Below are 17,153 nucleotides of genomic sequence, written 5' to 3' on the forward strand. Positions count from 1 at the left end.
TCCATAACAGACCCTTATGCGAGCACGCAGCCCGGCCGGTCAGAAAAGGGGGTGGGGACGAGCGAGCGCCCCCCCCCCCCCTTCCTGAGCTGTACCATGCTGCATGCCCTCAACATGGGGGGTGCTTTGGGGAAGGGGGGGCCCTGCGGCCCTCCCACCCCAAAGCACCTTGTCCCCATGTTGTCCCCATGTTGATGAGGACAATGGCCTCTTCCCAACAACCCTGGCCATTGGTTGTTGGGGTCTGCGGGCGGGGGGGCTTATTGGAATCTGGGGAGCCCCTTTTATTAAGGGGGTCCCCAGATTCCGGCCCCCCACCCTATGTGAATGAGTATGGGGTACGATGTACCCCATACTCATTCACCTGGGGGAAAAAGTGTTAATAAAAAAACACAACACGGGTTTTTAAAGTACTTTATTAGACAGCTCCGGGGGTCTTCTTCCATCTTTGGGGGACTCCTCTGCTATCTTCTGCTCTTTTGCCGCTTTTTTTGCTAGCAGAGGAGCCCGGCTTTCTTCTTCACCGTCGCTGCCGTCCGGGGGTCTTCTTCCAACTTCGGGGGGTCTTCTTCCGACTTCGGGGGTCTTGTCCCGCTCTACGGTTCTTCTTGCCGGGCCTCTGCTATCTTCTTACAGCTCTTTTACTAGCGTTGGCCCAGTCTTGTCTCTGTCGCCTTCTTCTTCTCCGCCGGAGGGCCCACACACGGGCGGATTGTCCGGCGGACTCCGGTACACCGGATAGTCTGACCGTGTGTACGGGGCATTAGAGTAAAAGCAACAATTTTAGCCAAGATATATGTAGCCTGTAAAAAATGTTTACAGCGTCGCCTATGGAGATTTTTTACCGAAGTTTACCGCCATTCCACGAGCGTGCGCAATTTTAAAGCATGACTTGTTGGGTATCTATTTACTCGGCGTAACGTCATCTTTCACATTGGGCTAACTTTACTGTTTTGTTTTTTTAATTCATGAAACTGTTTTTTTTCCTCCAAAAAATATGTTTGAAAAACTGCTGCGCAAATACCGTGTGACATAAAAAGTTGCAATGACCGCCATTTTACTCCCTAGGATCTCTACTAAAAAAAAACATATATAATATTTGGGGGTTCTGAGTAATTTTCTAGAAAGATAGATGATTTTTAGATGTAGGAGTGGGAAGTGGCAAGAATTGTTTCATTGTATGTCTAGTTACAAAGTTTGCATATTTCCAATGACCATTAGCGCCATCTAGTGGACTTAATGCAGTATTTTACTGCTGTCCATAATAAAAGAGCATTCATTCAGAAGGGGAAATAGACTTAAGAACATTCGCTGGACGTAGTGGTTTCTCTGAGTGGACCATCATTTCCATCTGGGAGTCTCATTGTTGAATGGAGAAGAATACATAACGATTGACTGTGAAACACATGGAAATAAGTTTTATGTATCCATATTATGTAATATACATGTAAAATGTATGGTACTAAACTCAAATTGCACTTGTTTTATTCGGTTCACACCAACTTGAACCATAGTTGCCTAATTCATTTCCATTAACAACCAATAACTCAGAACATCCGGGACACACAGGGGCATTCAGCGGCTATGGTGCTGCTGGCTGGTCTGACCAAAGAACGCATGCCGGTGCTGATCTATGGTGGGCAGCATTCAGGGCCACCCCCAGAAGAGGACATTCTACAACTCCCGTCTTTTGTCCTGTGCCATACTGCTGTCATAGGATGGGAGGACTGAGAGCTCTCATGTGACGAAGAGGCTCTTATATGAAAGGGGACACTGACCTTATGGGGGCTTCTGATGCAAAGGGTGAACCAGATGTGATGGGGGCTCTGATGCAGACTGCAGACATGACATAAGAAAAGAGATGGTTAGAGACTGAGGACATGATGCAGGCGATGGTTAGAGACTGAGGACATCATACTAAACATGGTCAGAGACTGAGGACATCATACTAAACATGGTCAGAGACTGAGGACAACATACTAAACATGGTCAGAGACTGCAGACATGATACAAAAGATCAATGCAATCTCACCAGTGCCAATCAAATGCATCCTACCACTGTGCCCATCAATGCCGCCTCACTGTGCACACAATCGCAGCCTCTCTGTGACCATAATTGCAGCCTCTCTGTGACCATAATTGCAGCCTCTCTGTGACCATAATTTCAGCCTCTCTGTGACCATAATTGCAGCCTCTCTGTGACCATAATTGCAGCCTCTCTGTGACCATAATCGCAGCCTCTCTGTGACCATAATCGCAGCCTCTCTGTGCTCATAATTGCAGCCTCACTGTGTTCATAATTGCAGCCTCTCTGTGACCATGATCGCAGCCTCTCTGTGCCCATAATCGTAGCCTCTCTGTGCCCATAATCGCAGCCTTTCTGTGCCCATCAATGCCACCTCTCTGTGCCCATAATAGCAGCCTCTCTGTGACCATAATTGCAGCCTCTCTGTGGCCATCAATGCTGCCTCTCTGTGACCATACTCGCAGCTTCCCTGTACCCATACTCGCAGCCTCTCTGTGCCCATAATCGCAGCCTCACTGTGCCCATCAATGCCGCCTCACTGTGACCATAATCGCAGCCTCTCTGTGACCATAATCGCAGCCTTTCTGTGCCCATCAATGCCGCCTCTCTGTGCCCATAATCACAGCCTCTCTGTGACTATAATTGCAGCCTCTCTGTGACCATAATTGCAGCCTCTCTTTGCCCATCAATGCTGCCTCTCTGTGCCCATAATCGCAGCCTCCCTGTACCCATCAATGCCGCCTCACTGTGACGATAATCGCAGCCTCACTGTGACCATAATCGCAGCCTCTCTTTGCCCATAATCACAGCCTCTCTGTGACCATAATCGCAGCCTCTCTGTGACCATAATCACAGCCTCTCTTTGACCATAATCACAGCCTCTCTGTGACCATCAATGCAGCCTCTCGGTGCCCATAATAGCAGCCTTACTTTGCCTATGAATGCAGACTCACCATAGCCTGCCCAGGCTGCCCTGGATCACACAGCTGACATCTCCCGCTGCACTGTGTGTCACATAGCTGGGTCTGTGTGTGTGTTCAGCTGCGCCGTAACAAGGTCCCGCCCCCCTAGACCGGCTCATGTGATAGGCAGAATACTTAATCTTTAATCTGCCACGAGACGGTCTAGGGGGGCGGGACCTTGTTACGGCACCTCCGAAAACCTACACAGACCCAGCTATGTGACACACGGCGCTCCCGGCGCTGTGTGACAAACAAGAGGAGAAGGTGGAAGGGGAGCAACGGATAAAAGCAGCCCCAGGACAGGCGGCCTGTAGCGTGACCTCTACTGTGCCCTCTTCCTCCAGTAAATGGTCCCGCCCAGGGCATCCGTCCCTTCTGCCCACCCCTTGTACTGGCCCTGGGAGGCTCTGATGTTAAGGGGAGGCTCTGATGTGAAGTGGAGGCTCTGATGTGAAGGGGAGGCTCTGATGTGATGGGAGGACCTTTGGTGTGAAGTGGAGGCTCTGATGTGAAGGGGAGGCTCTGATGTGATGGGAGGACCTTTGATGTGAAGTGGAGGCTCTGATGTGAAGGGGAGGACCTTTGATGTGAAGGGGAGGCTCTGATGTGATGGGAGGACCTCTGATGTGAAAGGGGGGCTCTGATGTGATGGGAGGACCTTTGATGTGAAGGGGAGGCTCTGATGTGATGGGCGGGCCTCTGATGTGACGGGGAGGCTCAGATGTGAAGGGGAGGCTCTGATGTGAAAGGGGGGCTCTGATGTGAAGGAGGAGCTCTGATGTGATGGGAGGATCTTTGATGTGAAGTGGAGGCTCTGATGTGAAGGAGAGGATCGTTGATGTGAAGGGAGGCTCTGATGTGAAGGGGGCTCTCATGTGAAGGGGGCTCTCATGTGAAGGGGGCTCTGATGTGATGGGAGGACCTCTGATGTGAAGGGGAGGCTCTGATGTGAAAGGTGGGCTCTGATGTGAAGGGGAGGCTCTGATGTGATGGGAAGACCTTTGATGTGAAGGGGAGGCTCTGATGTGATGAGAGGACCTTTGATGTGAAGGGGAGGCTCTGATGTGATGGGAGGACTTTTGATGTGAAGGGGAGGCTCCGATGTGATGGGAGGACCTTTGATGTGAAGGGGAGGCTCTGATGTGATGGGAGGACCTCTGATGTGAAGGGGAGGCTCAGATGTTAAGGGGAGGCTCTGAAGTGAAAGGGGAGATCTGATGTGAAGGGGAGGCTCTGATGTGAAGGGGAGGCTCTTATGTGAAGGGGAGGCTCTGATGTGATGGGAGGATCTTTGATGTGCAGTGGAGGCTCTGATGTGATGGGAGGACCTCTGATGTGAAGTGGAGGCTCTGATGTGCAGTGGAGGCTCTGATGTGCAGTGGAGGCTCTGATGTGCAGTGGAGGCTCTGGTGTGAAGGGGGCTCTGATGTGCAGTGGAGGCTCTGATGTGAAGGGGGCTCTGATGTGATGGGAGGACCTCTGATGTGATGGGAGGACCTCTGATGTGATGGGAGGACCTCTGATGTGATAGGAGGTCCTCTGATGTGAAAAGGAATCTCTGATATGAAGGGGGATCTGATTTAAAGCGGATGACTCTGATGTGAACAGGTCACTCTGATGTGAATGAAGAGCTTCTGATCTGAAATTTTTTCTTGGATCCTGTTTATTCGTTCATTTAAAGAGGAAGTAAACCCTGACACCCTCTTTGTCTCCCTGCAAAGGTAAAGCATAATGGACTACTATGCATCGCATACAGTAGCCCATTATGTGTCAATTACCTGACACAGGAGCCAGCGAAGTCACCGCTGTCCCCTGTAGTCAGGAGCATCCATCTTCCTTCCGGGTATCGCTGCTCTGGGTCACTCACAGTGCCGGAGCAGCGATGACATCACTCCCGCGCATGCGCACGGGAGCCGCCAATAACGGCATATCGCCGTTAGCTGCGGCATGCCGCTAACGGTGATAGTGCGCCTGCGCGCATGCGCCGTAGACAGCTGTGACTGCCTTTTAGTAAATATCTCCTAAACCGTGTAGGTTTAGGAGATATTTCTTGGACCTACAGGTAAGCCTTAATCTAGGCTTACCTGTAGGTCAAAGTAGTTTGTAAGGGTTTACAACCACTTTAAAATTGTATTAATTTATTTATAGAACTGATTTTTTTGCCAGCAATATTTGTGTAAGTATAGAATACGGCCCTCGTACGGGAAGGTTTAGAGACCCTCTGCCTTAAAGTGGTTGTAAACCCTTACAAACCACTTTCACCTACAGGTAAGCCTAGATTAAGGCTTACCTGTAGGTCCAAGAAATATCTCCTAAACCTATACGGTTTAGGAGATATTTACAAAAAGACAGTCACAGCTGTCTACGCACTGGGCAGGCCGCAGATCGCGGCGATATGCCGCAAGTGTCGGCTCCCGTGCGCATGCGCGGGGGTGACGTCATCGCTGCTCCGGCGAATCACAGCGCCGGAGCAGCGAGACCCGGAAGTCACTCCGGGGATCCATGGCAGCGGCGGACATGAAGACGGAGGACCGCTTCGGGGGGCTTCGCTCTCAGGTAAGTTATTCATACTGAGCTAGTATGCTATGCATACTAGCTCATTATGCCTTTGCCTTGCAGGTTGCTTCTTTTTTTTTTTTCACCCATGGGCAGGGCTGGACTGGGACAGAAATTTGGCCCTGGACTTCACCCAGACCGGCCCACTTACATTTTGAGTGTCCCATCAGCACTCCCTTACATCAGAATGTCCCATCACCAGCCCCCTTACAACAGAGTGTCCCATCACCAGCCCCCTTACATCAGAGTGTCCCATCAGCACCCCCTTACATCAGAGTGTCCCATCAGCACCCCCTTACATCAGAGTGTCCCATCAGCACCCCCTTACATCAGAGTGTCCCATCACCAGCCCCCTTACATCAGAGTGTCCCATCACCAGCCCCCTTACATCAGAGTGTCCCATCACCATCCCCCTTACATCAGAGTGTCCCATCACCAGCCCCCTTACATCAGAGTGTCCCATCACCATCCCCCTTACATCAGAGTGTCCCATCACCATCCCCCTTACATCAGAGTGTCCCATCACCAGCCCCCTTACATCAGAGTGTCCCATTACCAGCCCCCTTACATCAGAGTGTCCCATCACCAGCCCCCTTACATCAGAGTGTCCCATCACCAGCCCCCTTACATCAGAGTGTCCCATCACCAGCCCCCTTACATCAGAGTGGCCCATCACCAGCCCCCTTACATCAGAGTGTCCCATCACCAGCCCCCTTACATCAGAGTGTCCCATCACCAGCCCCCTTACATCAGAGTGTCCCATCACCAGCCCCCTTACATCAGAGTGTCCCATCACCAGCCCCCTTACATCAGAGTGTCCCATCACCATCCCCCTTACATCAGAGTGTCCCATCACCAGCCCCCTTACATCAGAGTGTCCCATCACCAGCCCCCTTACATCAGAGTGTCCCATCACCAGCCCCCTTACATCCGAGTGTCCCATCACCAGCCCCCTTACATCAGAGTGTCCCATTACCAGCCCCCTTACAACAGAGTGTCCCATCACCAGCCCCCTTACATCAGAGTGTCCCATTACCAGCCCCCTTACATCAGAGTGTCCCATTACCAGCCCCCTTACATCAGATTGTCCCATTACCAGCCCCCTTACATCAGAGTGTCCCATCAGCACCCCCTTACATCAGAGTGTCCCATTACCAGCCCCCTTACATCAGAGTGTCCCATCAGCACCCCCTTACATCAGAGTGTCCCATCAGCAGCCCCCTTACATCAGAGTGTCCCATCAGCACCCCCTTACATCAGAGTGTCCCATCAGCACCCCCTTACATCAGAGTGTCCCATCAGCGCCTCCTTACATCAGAGTGTCCCATCAGCAGCCCCCTTACATCAGAGTGTCCAAACAGCACCCCCTTACATCAGAGTGTCCCATCAGCAGCCCCCTTACATCAGAGTGTCCCATTACCAGCCCCCTTACATCAGAGTGTCCCATCACCAGCCCCCTTACATCAGAGTGTCCCATCACCAGCTCCCTTACATCAGAGTGTCCCATCACCAGCCCCCTTACATCAGAGTGTCCCATCAGCAGCCCCCTTACATCAGAGTGTCCCATCAGCAGCCCCCTTACATCAGAGTGTCCCATCAGCAGCCCCCTTACATCAGAGTGTCCCATCAGCAGCCCCCTTACACCAGAGTGTCCCATCACCAGCCCCCTTACATCAGAGTGTCCCACTGAGCCATCGGCCCACCGGGAAACTCCCGGTAGTCCCAATGGCCAGTACATGCCTGCCCATGGGTTTACAACCACTTTAAGTGAACGGGGGGGGTTGCCAAAGGCAAAATAAACGCTTGCCAGCTATAGTTTCTGATCTAGGCATCTCGTTGAGAACCACATTTAGTGAATTTGCTATGAACTTTGAAGATGAATTTCTCCACAGCGCCTGCAGCTGTCAAAGTTTGAATGTCCAGACCCTAAAAACAGGTTCACTTTATGGTCTTGTGACTTGTACCTCAGCCTTTGCCAACCTATCAACACCGAGGAACCCTTGAAATAATTTTAGTCTCAGGGAACCCATGCTAAAAATGACTAAATCTATAACTCATGATACATTAGTGTGATGGTCAGTGGGAAGAATGCTCCTTACAGTTGTGGTCATTGGGAAGAATTTCCACCTTACAGATAGCTAAAAAGATCAATGGTGTCGGTGGGAACTTATATGAGAGGCAGAAATTGCCCAATGCTGAAGGAACCCCTACAACCTCTGGAGGAACCCTAAGGTTCCACGGAACCCTGATTGAGAATCACTGGTACAGACCCTAAAAACAGGTTCACTTTATGGTCTTGTGACTCTACCTCAGCCTTTGCCAACCTATCAACACTGAGGAACCCCTGAAATAATTTTAGTTTTGGGGAACCCATGCTAAAAATGACTAAATCTATAACTCATGATACACAAGTGTGATGGTCAGTGGGAAGAATGCTCCTTACAGATAGCTAAAAAGATCAACGGTGTCGGTGGGAACCTATCTAAGAGGCAGAAATTGCCCAATGCTGAAGGAACCCCTACAACCTCTGGAGGAACCCTAAGGTTCCACTGGTCCAGACCCTAAAAACAGGTTCACTTTATGGTCTTGTGACTCTACCTCAGCCTTTGCCAACCTTGCAGAAATTGCTCAAGGAACACCTAGAAACCTCTTGAGGAACCCAAAGACTCCGTGGAACCCTGATTGAGAAACCCCGATAGGCATCATGTTGAACGGGATGGACTGGTGTCTTTATTCAGCCTCACCAACAATGTAACAACATTATAAACTATTGGAATCACAGGAGTTTCCTTACTAGTTGGAGAAGTTTTATTTTATTATGTTCTCGTAAAGCAAGGTTCGGATGAAGTTCAGCCTCATCAACCCAAAGAGATGTCTGTCGTCCCGAATTTCCGTTTTAAAGTAATTCGACGAAATTGGGGACTTGTGACATCTCCTATAAATCCACCACATAAAAAAAACCTAAGAATTTTATTCGGAGCGATAGAAGTTATTTCTTTCCACCGAGAAGACCGGAGGTGCGAAGTCCGTTGTAAAGTTGAGTGACAGATGTCCGACATCGCCCGAAAAAAAAGAGTCGTTATCATTAAAACTTGCGGCAAGTTCTCCAGCCTGAGAGACAACCGGATCTGGAGCTCATCTATCTCCGTGAACCTCGGAGACCTCTGACAAATTGATTCCGACTCCCCTACAAGGTCTTCCCTCCGACACCTCATCAATTTAATGGTAACCGACAAGAAGGAGCGGAGGAGAGAGGAAGAGTCGCGGAATAGAGCTCCTCTCAATCTGAAAATGGAGAATTGTACTTAATCTTCGGTTCATAGAGGCGACGAGCTCCGGCACTTGAAGTCTGGCAGTTCGCGGCAGTTAATGTCTCTTCTCGCCGTATTATTTTCTGTGCCTAATGGAAAAATCCATCAAGGGAAAGAAGGTTTTGATAATCAGTTGGAAGTGAATTCCATCCAGTTATCAATTTGTATAAAAAAAAAACGACCTTTAAGTTTGGATTCATTTGTTATCGGAGCCAATTTAGAGGAGAGGAGTTTTGCGATGAGGGAGTTGTGTCTCCACTGGTCTTGCCGGGAGGAGCCGGTCATGGCAAAAGTGGAGCATTGAATCAAAGCTTGAGCTCCGGAAGGTTTCAGTCCAGTGACGGGACAAGGTCATCTAGAGCCCGGGGCGAGCGTGCCAACCCGCGCACCCCAAGATGTATGAGCCTTATGTGCCAGCAAAATCTCCCCACAATAACACCGAGCACGAATCTGCATCTACCCCCCGTAGACACAAATTACCCCTCCTCCAAGTACATATCTGCCCCCCTCCTGTAATCCCCCCTCTCAGCACAAATCTTTGCTATCCCCATGCCACAAATCCCCCCCAGCTCAAATACCCCTTATCCCCCCAAAAAAAGAAATGACCCCTCATAGCACGCATTTTTGCCCCCCATTCCCCAAATCCCCCCAGTTCAAATGCCCCTCTAACAAAGAAATCACCCTTTTTAGCACAAATCTTTGCACCCCCCCCCCCCCCCCCCATTCCCCAAATCCGCTCAGCTCAAATACCCCCATCCCCTCCAAAAAAAACACCACTCCTAGCACGCATCTTTGCCCCCCATCCCCCAAATCCCCCCCAGCTCAAATGCCCCCCCCCCCCAAAAAAAACTCCTAGCACAAATCTTTGCTCTTCCATCCCCCAAATCCCCCCAGCTCAAAACCCCCTATGCCCCTCCAAATAAATCACCCCTCCTAGCACGCATCTTTGCCCCCATCCCCTAAATCCCCCAGCTCAAATGCCCCCCCCCCCAAAAAAAAATCACCCTCCTAGCATGCATCTTTGCCCCAAATCCCCCCACCTCAAATGCCCCCCCCAAAAAAATCATCCCTCCTAGCAAAAATCTTTGCCCCCATCCCCCCAACCCCCCAGCTCAAATGCCCCCCCCCAAAGAAATCACCCCTCCTAGCACAAATGTTTGCCCTCCCATGCCCCAAATCCCCCACCTTAAATTCCTCTCCCCCAGAAAATCACCTCTCCTAGCACAAATCTTTACCCCCCCAAAAAATCACCCCTCCTAGCACGCATCTTTGCCCCCCCCCCATCCCCCAAATCCCCCAGCTCAAATCCCCCCCAAGAAAAAAATCACTCCTCTTAGCAAGCATCTTTGCCCCCCCATCCTCCCAAATCCCCCCAGCTCAAATGCTTCCCCCCCAAAAAATCACCCCTCCTATCACAAATATTTTCCCCCCAATCCCCCAAACACCCCCTTTCCCCCCCAAAAAAAATCACCCCTCCTAAAACTTATCTTTGCCCCCCATCCCCCAAATCCCCCAGCTCAAATGCCCCCCCCAAAAAATATCACCCCTCCTAGCATGCATTTTGTCCCCCCCCCCATCCCCCCAGCTCAAATGCCTCCCCCCCCAAAAGAAATCACCTCTCCTAGCACAAATATTTGCCCCCCATCCCCCAAATCCCCCAAGCTCAAATGCCCCCCCCAAAAATCACCCCTCCTAGCATGCATTTTGTCCCCCCTATCCCCCCAGCTCAAATGCCTCCCCCCGAAAAAAAATCACCCCTCCTAGCACGCATCTTTGCCCCCCATCCCCCAAATCCCCCTGCTCAAATACCCCCCCAAGAAAAAAAATCACTCCTCCGAGCACGCATCTTTGCCCCCCCCCAAAAAAAATCACCTCTCCTAGCAAAAATCTTTGCCCCCTATCTCCCAAATCCCCCAAGCTCAAATGCCCCCTCCCCCCCAAAAAAAATCACCCCTCATAGCACCAACCCTCTACCTCTAAAATTTTCCCTCCTAGTACACATCTACCCCCCCCCCCCACTTCAAATTAACCCCTCCCAGCACAAAATTACACCAAAATCACCTCTCCAAGCACACATCTTCCTTTCTTTCCTCCACCCCCCCCCCCCCACCAACACAAATCCCTTTAGATCACCACACTTAGCACCCCCCCTCCACATTTCCCCTCCAAGAACTAGAACAATACCCCCCGATGCCACCCCGCCACCCCCCCTTCTAACACAAATCCCCCCCCAATCTCCTTGTGGAGCTGCCCCTGGTCCGGGCTCTGGTTTTACTCCCTTCATGACCAAGGCATTTTATGCTATTCGGCACTGCGCTACTTTAACTGGTAATTGCGCGGACGTGTAAACAAAATCTATATCATTTTTTTTTTCACATAAATAGAGTTTTCTTTTGACGATATTTGATCACTTTTTTTATTGTTTGTGATATAAATGAAAGAAGACCGAAAATTTTTAAAACAAAAAAAAAAAAAAAAAACAATATTTTTTTACTTTCTGCTATAAAACATATCCAAAAATGTTTTTTAAAAAATCTAATTTCTTCATAAATTTAGGCCAAAATGCATTTCTTAGTTAAAAAAAAAATCCCAATAAGTGTATATTGATTGGTTCGTTTTAAAGGAATAGCGTCTAAAATCTATGGAATATCTACTGGAATTTTTATTTTTTATTTTGTTTTACTACTAATGACGGTGATCAGTGACTTATAACAGGGCTGCCATAGTGCGGCGGACAATCTGATACCAACTGACGCTGGCTGGTGGGTACACTAACTGATATTAATAGTGAAAATAATACAGTGATCAGTGATAATTCTGTACACCGACACTGTACTAATAACACTGGCCTGGAAGGGGTTAACATCTAGGGCCAGAGCGGGGACAAGGGGAGGGCAGAAGGGGCGGCTGCCCTGGGCGCAGTGTGCATTCTAGGGATGGGGGAGCCACAAGTTCCTTCTACTATAAGGCTGCCAGGAGTAGTGACAGCTGCATCACTACTTCTGTCAGCCCCCAGCATTGGAAGCAGCAAGGGGTGCAGGAGAGAGCTGGGAGGTGGTGTGGGCTGTGCTCCCTCTCTCCCCCCCCTCCTCCTCCTAAGCTCGCATATAATGGGGGGGAGGTGGGGGGGTGCACTTTGTCATCTTTGCCCTGGGCACTGGATATTCGTGTCCCAGCACTGTCTAGGGCAATCAAAGGGTTAAACGTGTGCCCTCCATCTTCCTCCTGCAGCCGCTGAAAGCTCGCTTCTCCTCCCCCTCCCACAAGCATTCAGCAGGTACAGGAGGAAAATGGAGGGCATCAGTTCCTCTATTTGCTGCCCCACCTATCCTGCTGCCCCCGGGGTCCCCCTGTGTCAGCTTACCCCCTCCCTCTCCTGTCAGCTGCTTCAAGGGATGCTTTCAGGATGGAGAGCAGGGGGGAAGGGGCAGTAAATATGTAATTTACCGGCCCCTTCCTTTTTTGAATGGACACAGTCAGCAGTATCGTTCGCTCCTGTGTCCATTCATAACTGAAGCATAGTAAACCGTGTTTTTTTTTTCTATGCTTCAAGGTTATGAATGAAGGGCATGCTCTCTACAGAGCTATTTCTGTCCATTCATTCTACGCAGCTGAGGTTGCAGAGATGGAGATTGAGGGCTGTGTCCTCAATCTCCTTTGTTGGTCTCAAAGGTGGAACATCAGAGGTCTGCTTAGACCCCCTGAGATCTCACCAAAGTCTTCCAACAGGTCTCTCCAAAACAACAAAAAAAATGTAAAAAAATTATAAAAAATAAAAATTGTAAAAAAAATTTAATAAAATAACATTTTAAATAAAAATAAAATGGTAAAAAAATAATAAAAAATAATATTGTAAAAAATAAATAAAAATAAAATAGTAAAAAAAATAATAGAAAAATAAGAGAACAAAAATAGAAAAACTACTGACACCAGTGGCAGAACTACTAGGGTCGGAAAGGTCACACTTGCTAACGGGGCCCTGGCATTCCGCTACCGTGCTCCCCCCCCCCAAGTTTTTTATAATTCCGAAAAGTACAAAAGAATATAAAACTCTAATAATCTAAGTATAACTGCAATATACCTATATCATACAACCTCATTCATAACTGCAATGCTATAATAAGCATATATATAACTATAATGAGCTACAGAGTTGATGTCTCACTTTTAGGTTGCCAATAGACATGTGCACTGCCGAAAAACTTGTTTGTTTTCGTTTCATTCATTTTTTTTGGGGGGGGGGGGGTTGTTCGTTATGCTCGCAATTCATAAATTTGTAAATGAGAAAATTCATAAATTTGAAAAAAGGTAAATTAGAAAATTAGTAAATTTAGAAAATCCATAAATCCGTAAATAAGAAAGAAAATCCGAAAAAAAATAACTAATAATAACAAACTATTAAATTAAAGGTATTGGAATTTCCTTTCAAATTTGGCGGTTAGTAAACGTAAAGAATACGAATTTATCCGAAGTTACAAATTATCCGAAAAAAAAAAAAAAAAACAATGCCGCATCTAAACAAATGGAAGGGAACAAATGAATAATAAATAAAAAATAATAATTAAAAGTTTGTATTATTATTATTGTTATTTATTACTATTAATTCGTTACGTTCCATTTGTTTTCGTTTCATTCGTTTTTTTGGGGGGGTCGTTCGTTTTGATCGCAAGTCGTAAATTTGTAAATGAGAAAATTCATAAATTTGAAAAAAAGGTCAATTAGAAAATTAGTAAATTCGAAAATCCATAAATAAGAAAGAAAATCCGAAAATCCGAAAAAATAACTAATAATAACAAACTATTAAATTAAAAGGTATTGGAAATTCCTTTCAAATTTGGCTGTTAGTGAACGTAACGAATACGAATTTATCCGAAGTTACAAATTATATGAAAAAAAAAAAAAAAACAATGCCGCATCTAAACAAATGGAAGGGAACAAATGAATAATAAATAAAAAAATAATAATTAAAAGTTTGTATTATTATTATTGTTATTTATTACTATTAATTCGTTACGTTCCATTTTTTTTTTTTAGATGCGGAATTCATTATTTCGTAAAATTCATAACTTCGGATAAATTTGTATTTTTTACGTTAACTGAAAGCCAAATTTGAAGTGAAAATTCCAATACCTATAATTTATTAGTTAGTAATAGTTAAAAGGGCTGTAAACCTTCGTGTTTTTCCACTTTAATGCATCCTATGCACTAAGGTGAAAAAACACCTGGCAATCACCTCCCCCCGGTTTAATTACCTGAGCCCTGGAACTTGACGTGCTGTCCCTCTGGCTGGAGTTCTCGGGTCTTGATTGGATAGATTGATAGCAGCACAGCCATTGGCTCCCACTCCTGTCAATCAAATACAATGAAGCGGGCACCGGGGGAGGGTGGGGCTGAGTCATACATTCAGAGGCTATGGACACCGAATGCTGGACTCGGAAGAGCACACGCAAGGTGATCCCCTCGGGGAGAGCGCTTCTCCTAGGGGGTTATCTGATGTGGGGAGGAGCCGCGAGAGCCACCGAGGGACCCCAGAAGAGGATGTTCAGGGGCCACTCTCTGCAAAACGAGCCGCACAGTGGAGGTAAGTATGAGATGTTTCATACTTACCCTTAAAATGAACCCTTACAATCACTTTAAGTTATTATTTCAGATTTTCAAATGTTCAAATCTCCGAATCTTCGAATTTACGAATATTCGGAGGAGAAAAAAAAACGTTAAACGGGTTTTCGTCAATTCAGATATTTTCAAAATTAATGAATTTGTCTAAATTTGTAAAAAAAAATATCAAATTTGGAACGAAACGAATTGCCCACGTCTAGTTGCCACCATAACCTCACCTGATGAGGGAGATGTGTTTCCTGGGCACCTCTTTCAGGTCTCCGATGGAGGTGATCTTGCCGGCGAAGCAGTAGTTGGGGTTGTAGTCCGTCATTATGGTGGATGTCCTCACTTTGCTGAGTTTGTAGTCTGGGCTCTGCAGTTCCATCTGGATGGCCTGGAGCTCCTGATGTTTCCTGCGGTAAACTGTAGAGAGGAAAAGAGGTTCTGTCACTGATAATGGCCGACGGACACGGCACAAAGAAAGGTTCTCCAGAAATTCTCCTTCCTACTTAAGAGGTCCACAGGCATGACTAAATCATGAGGTGAATGTCTAAAGGGGGCAATCCTAAAAACTCATGGGCAAAAAACTCTCAGGAACAGGGCTGAAGAACATTGATCTTGTCTAAAATCTTATCTGAGATTAGCTGTACTAAGACATCCCAATTCTAGGGTATCTATGGTCATATTAGCTGTTAAAATAACATTATTATTGTATTAATATCGATATTCTGTAAATTATTTAGATGAGGAAAGTTTCAAGAAAGTCTCTTCAGTTCTTGTGTAAAAATTCAAAAATGGATTTAATAATAAAATAACAAAATATTACAAGAACAATATCAAAACGTAGAATGTAAAAATAACATCAATAATGTATTATATTCTTAAAATGAAGATTGAATCAGATGTTTGTCTTTGTTTGTGTGTGTGTGAGACACTGTTGCAGTTTCCTTCAATGAATCTGCCCCACAAACCTTTTGTTCAAAAGCTTTTACTCTACAAGTTAGACATGTGCACTGACAAAAAATTTGTTCGTTTTCGTTTTATTCTTTTTCTGCTTTCTTTGGAAATTTGAAAATTCGGAAAAATTCGGATTTTAAAATTTTCACATTTCGAATTTAAAAATTTTCAAATTTAAAAATTTTCAATTTTCGCATTTCAAAATTTTCAATTTTCAAATGTAAAAATTTTCAAATTTTCGAATTTCAACATTTCCAAATTTCCAAATTTCAAATTTTCAAATTTCGAATTTCACATTTTTGAATTCAAAATTTCCAATTCAAAAATTAGAAAAACCGACAATTTGAAAATCTGAAAAAAAGAAAGAAAATCAGTACAATTTTAAAAATCAACTAATAATAACTTACTATTAAAAATAGGTATTGGAATTTCTTTTCAAATTTGGCTGTTTCTGAACGTAACGAATACAAATTTATCCGAAGTTACGAATTATCCAAAAAAATAACGAACGCTGCATCTAAACAAATGGAATGGAACAAATTAATAATAAATAATAATAATAAAACGGTTTTATTATTATTGTTATTTATTATTAGTAGATTGTTACGTTCCATTCATTTAGATAAGGCATTCGATATTTCAAATTTGTAACTTCAGAAAAATTCTTACTCGTTACGTTCACTAAGCCAAATTTGAAAGGAAATTCAAATACCTATAATTTAATATTCATTATTAGTTAGTAATTATTTCAGATTTTCGGGTTTTCGAATTTTCAGATTTTCATTCTTTTCAATCTTTTCAATCTTCAGATTTTCATTCTTATTTTTGGATTTTCAAATTTCCAAATTTTTGAATTCTCGAATTTATGAAATCAAATTTATGAAATTTCAAATTTATGAAATTTCAAATTTCCAATTTCTGAAATTATACATTTTCCAATTTCTGAAATTTCCAATTTCTGAAATTTCCAATTTCTGAAATTTCCAATTTCCGAAATTCCGAATTTTTGGAAATTCAGGAATTCGATATTTCGGAAATTGAAAAATTTGGAAATTTCGTAATGAATGAATTTGTCAAATTTCGTTAAAAAACGAATTCTGAACTAAACGAATTGCACATGTCTACCACAAATCAAACTCATGAAAATAGCCCCCCCCCTTCCTAAAACGGGTTAGTTTGTCTTATAGTTCCACAGACTTAGTGGCAAATGGTTTTCTAACTTTCAGTCTAACGCTAGGTGTTGAAATACAAAACCATCTCTATTCACAACATTCCATAGGGATAGGCAAGAAGAGCTATGTGTAAAGTTTTTAACTTATATGATATAGCTTCTTTAACATCTAAACCAAATACTACATAAATCAGTGTGTATATTATATTCATTAAAAACCCAATGTTGTTATTAATATCCTAATCAAGAAATATTGTAGTATAATAAGATCTTAACTAAAACATGAACTTTTGCATCTTAAGAAATGTGAAACCTTTCATCTCATTTGCCATGGGAGGATGGTAAGAACCCAGCTCAAGCTAATCAATAACACATGTTGGCTCGCCATAGGAATGTTTATGAAGTGTATAAAACAATATGTATACTTTCACAAGTATAAAAGTCTATATAATTTAATCTTTTTCCATAACTAAAAGATATAAATATATATATATATATATATATATATATATACAATGCAATTATTCTATAAAGATCTAATCCACTCATTCATTTGTTAATATGTGTAT

At 45.0% G+C, this 17,153-nt stretch overlaps 1 protein-coding gene across 1 annotated transcript in view; it reads right to left on the minus strand.

Annotated features, from left to right (window-relative positions):
* LOC143986961 (ALK tyrosine kinase receptor-like) overlaps window positions 1-17,153 on the minus strand; it is a 317,275-nt gene that overhangs the window by 104,312 nt on the left and 195,810 nt on the right. Inside the window, exon 15 of the mRNA XM_077485377.1 lies at window positions 14,693-14,879. Coding sequence (XP_077341503.1) covers window positions 14,693-14,879 — 187 coding nt within the window. The remainder of the gene's footprint in view (window positions 1-14,692; window positions 14,880-17,153) is intronic.

Source organism: Lithobates pipiens, unplaced genomic scaffold (assembly GCF_037356315.1).
Source record: "Lithobates pipiens isolate NorthernLeopardFrog02 unplaced genomic scaffold, aLitPip1_a1.2 Scaffold_18, whole genome shotgun sequence".
NCBI classification, from domain to species: Eukaryota; Metazoa; Chordata; class Amphibia; order Anura; family Ranidae; genus Lithobates; species Lithobates pipiens.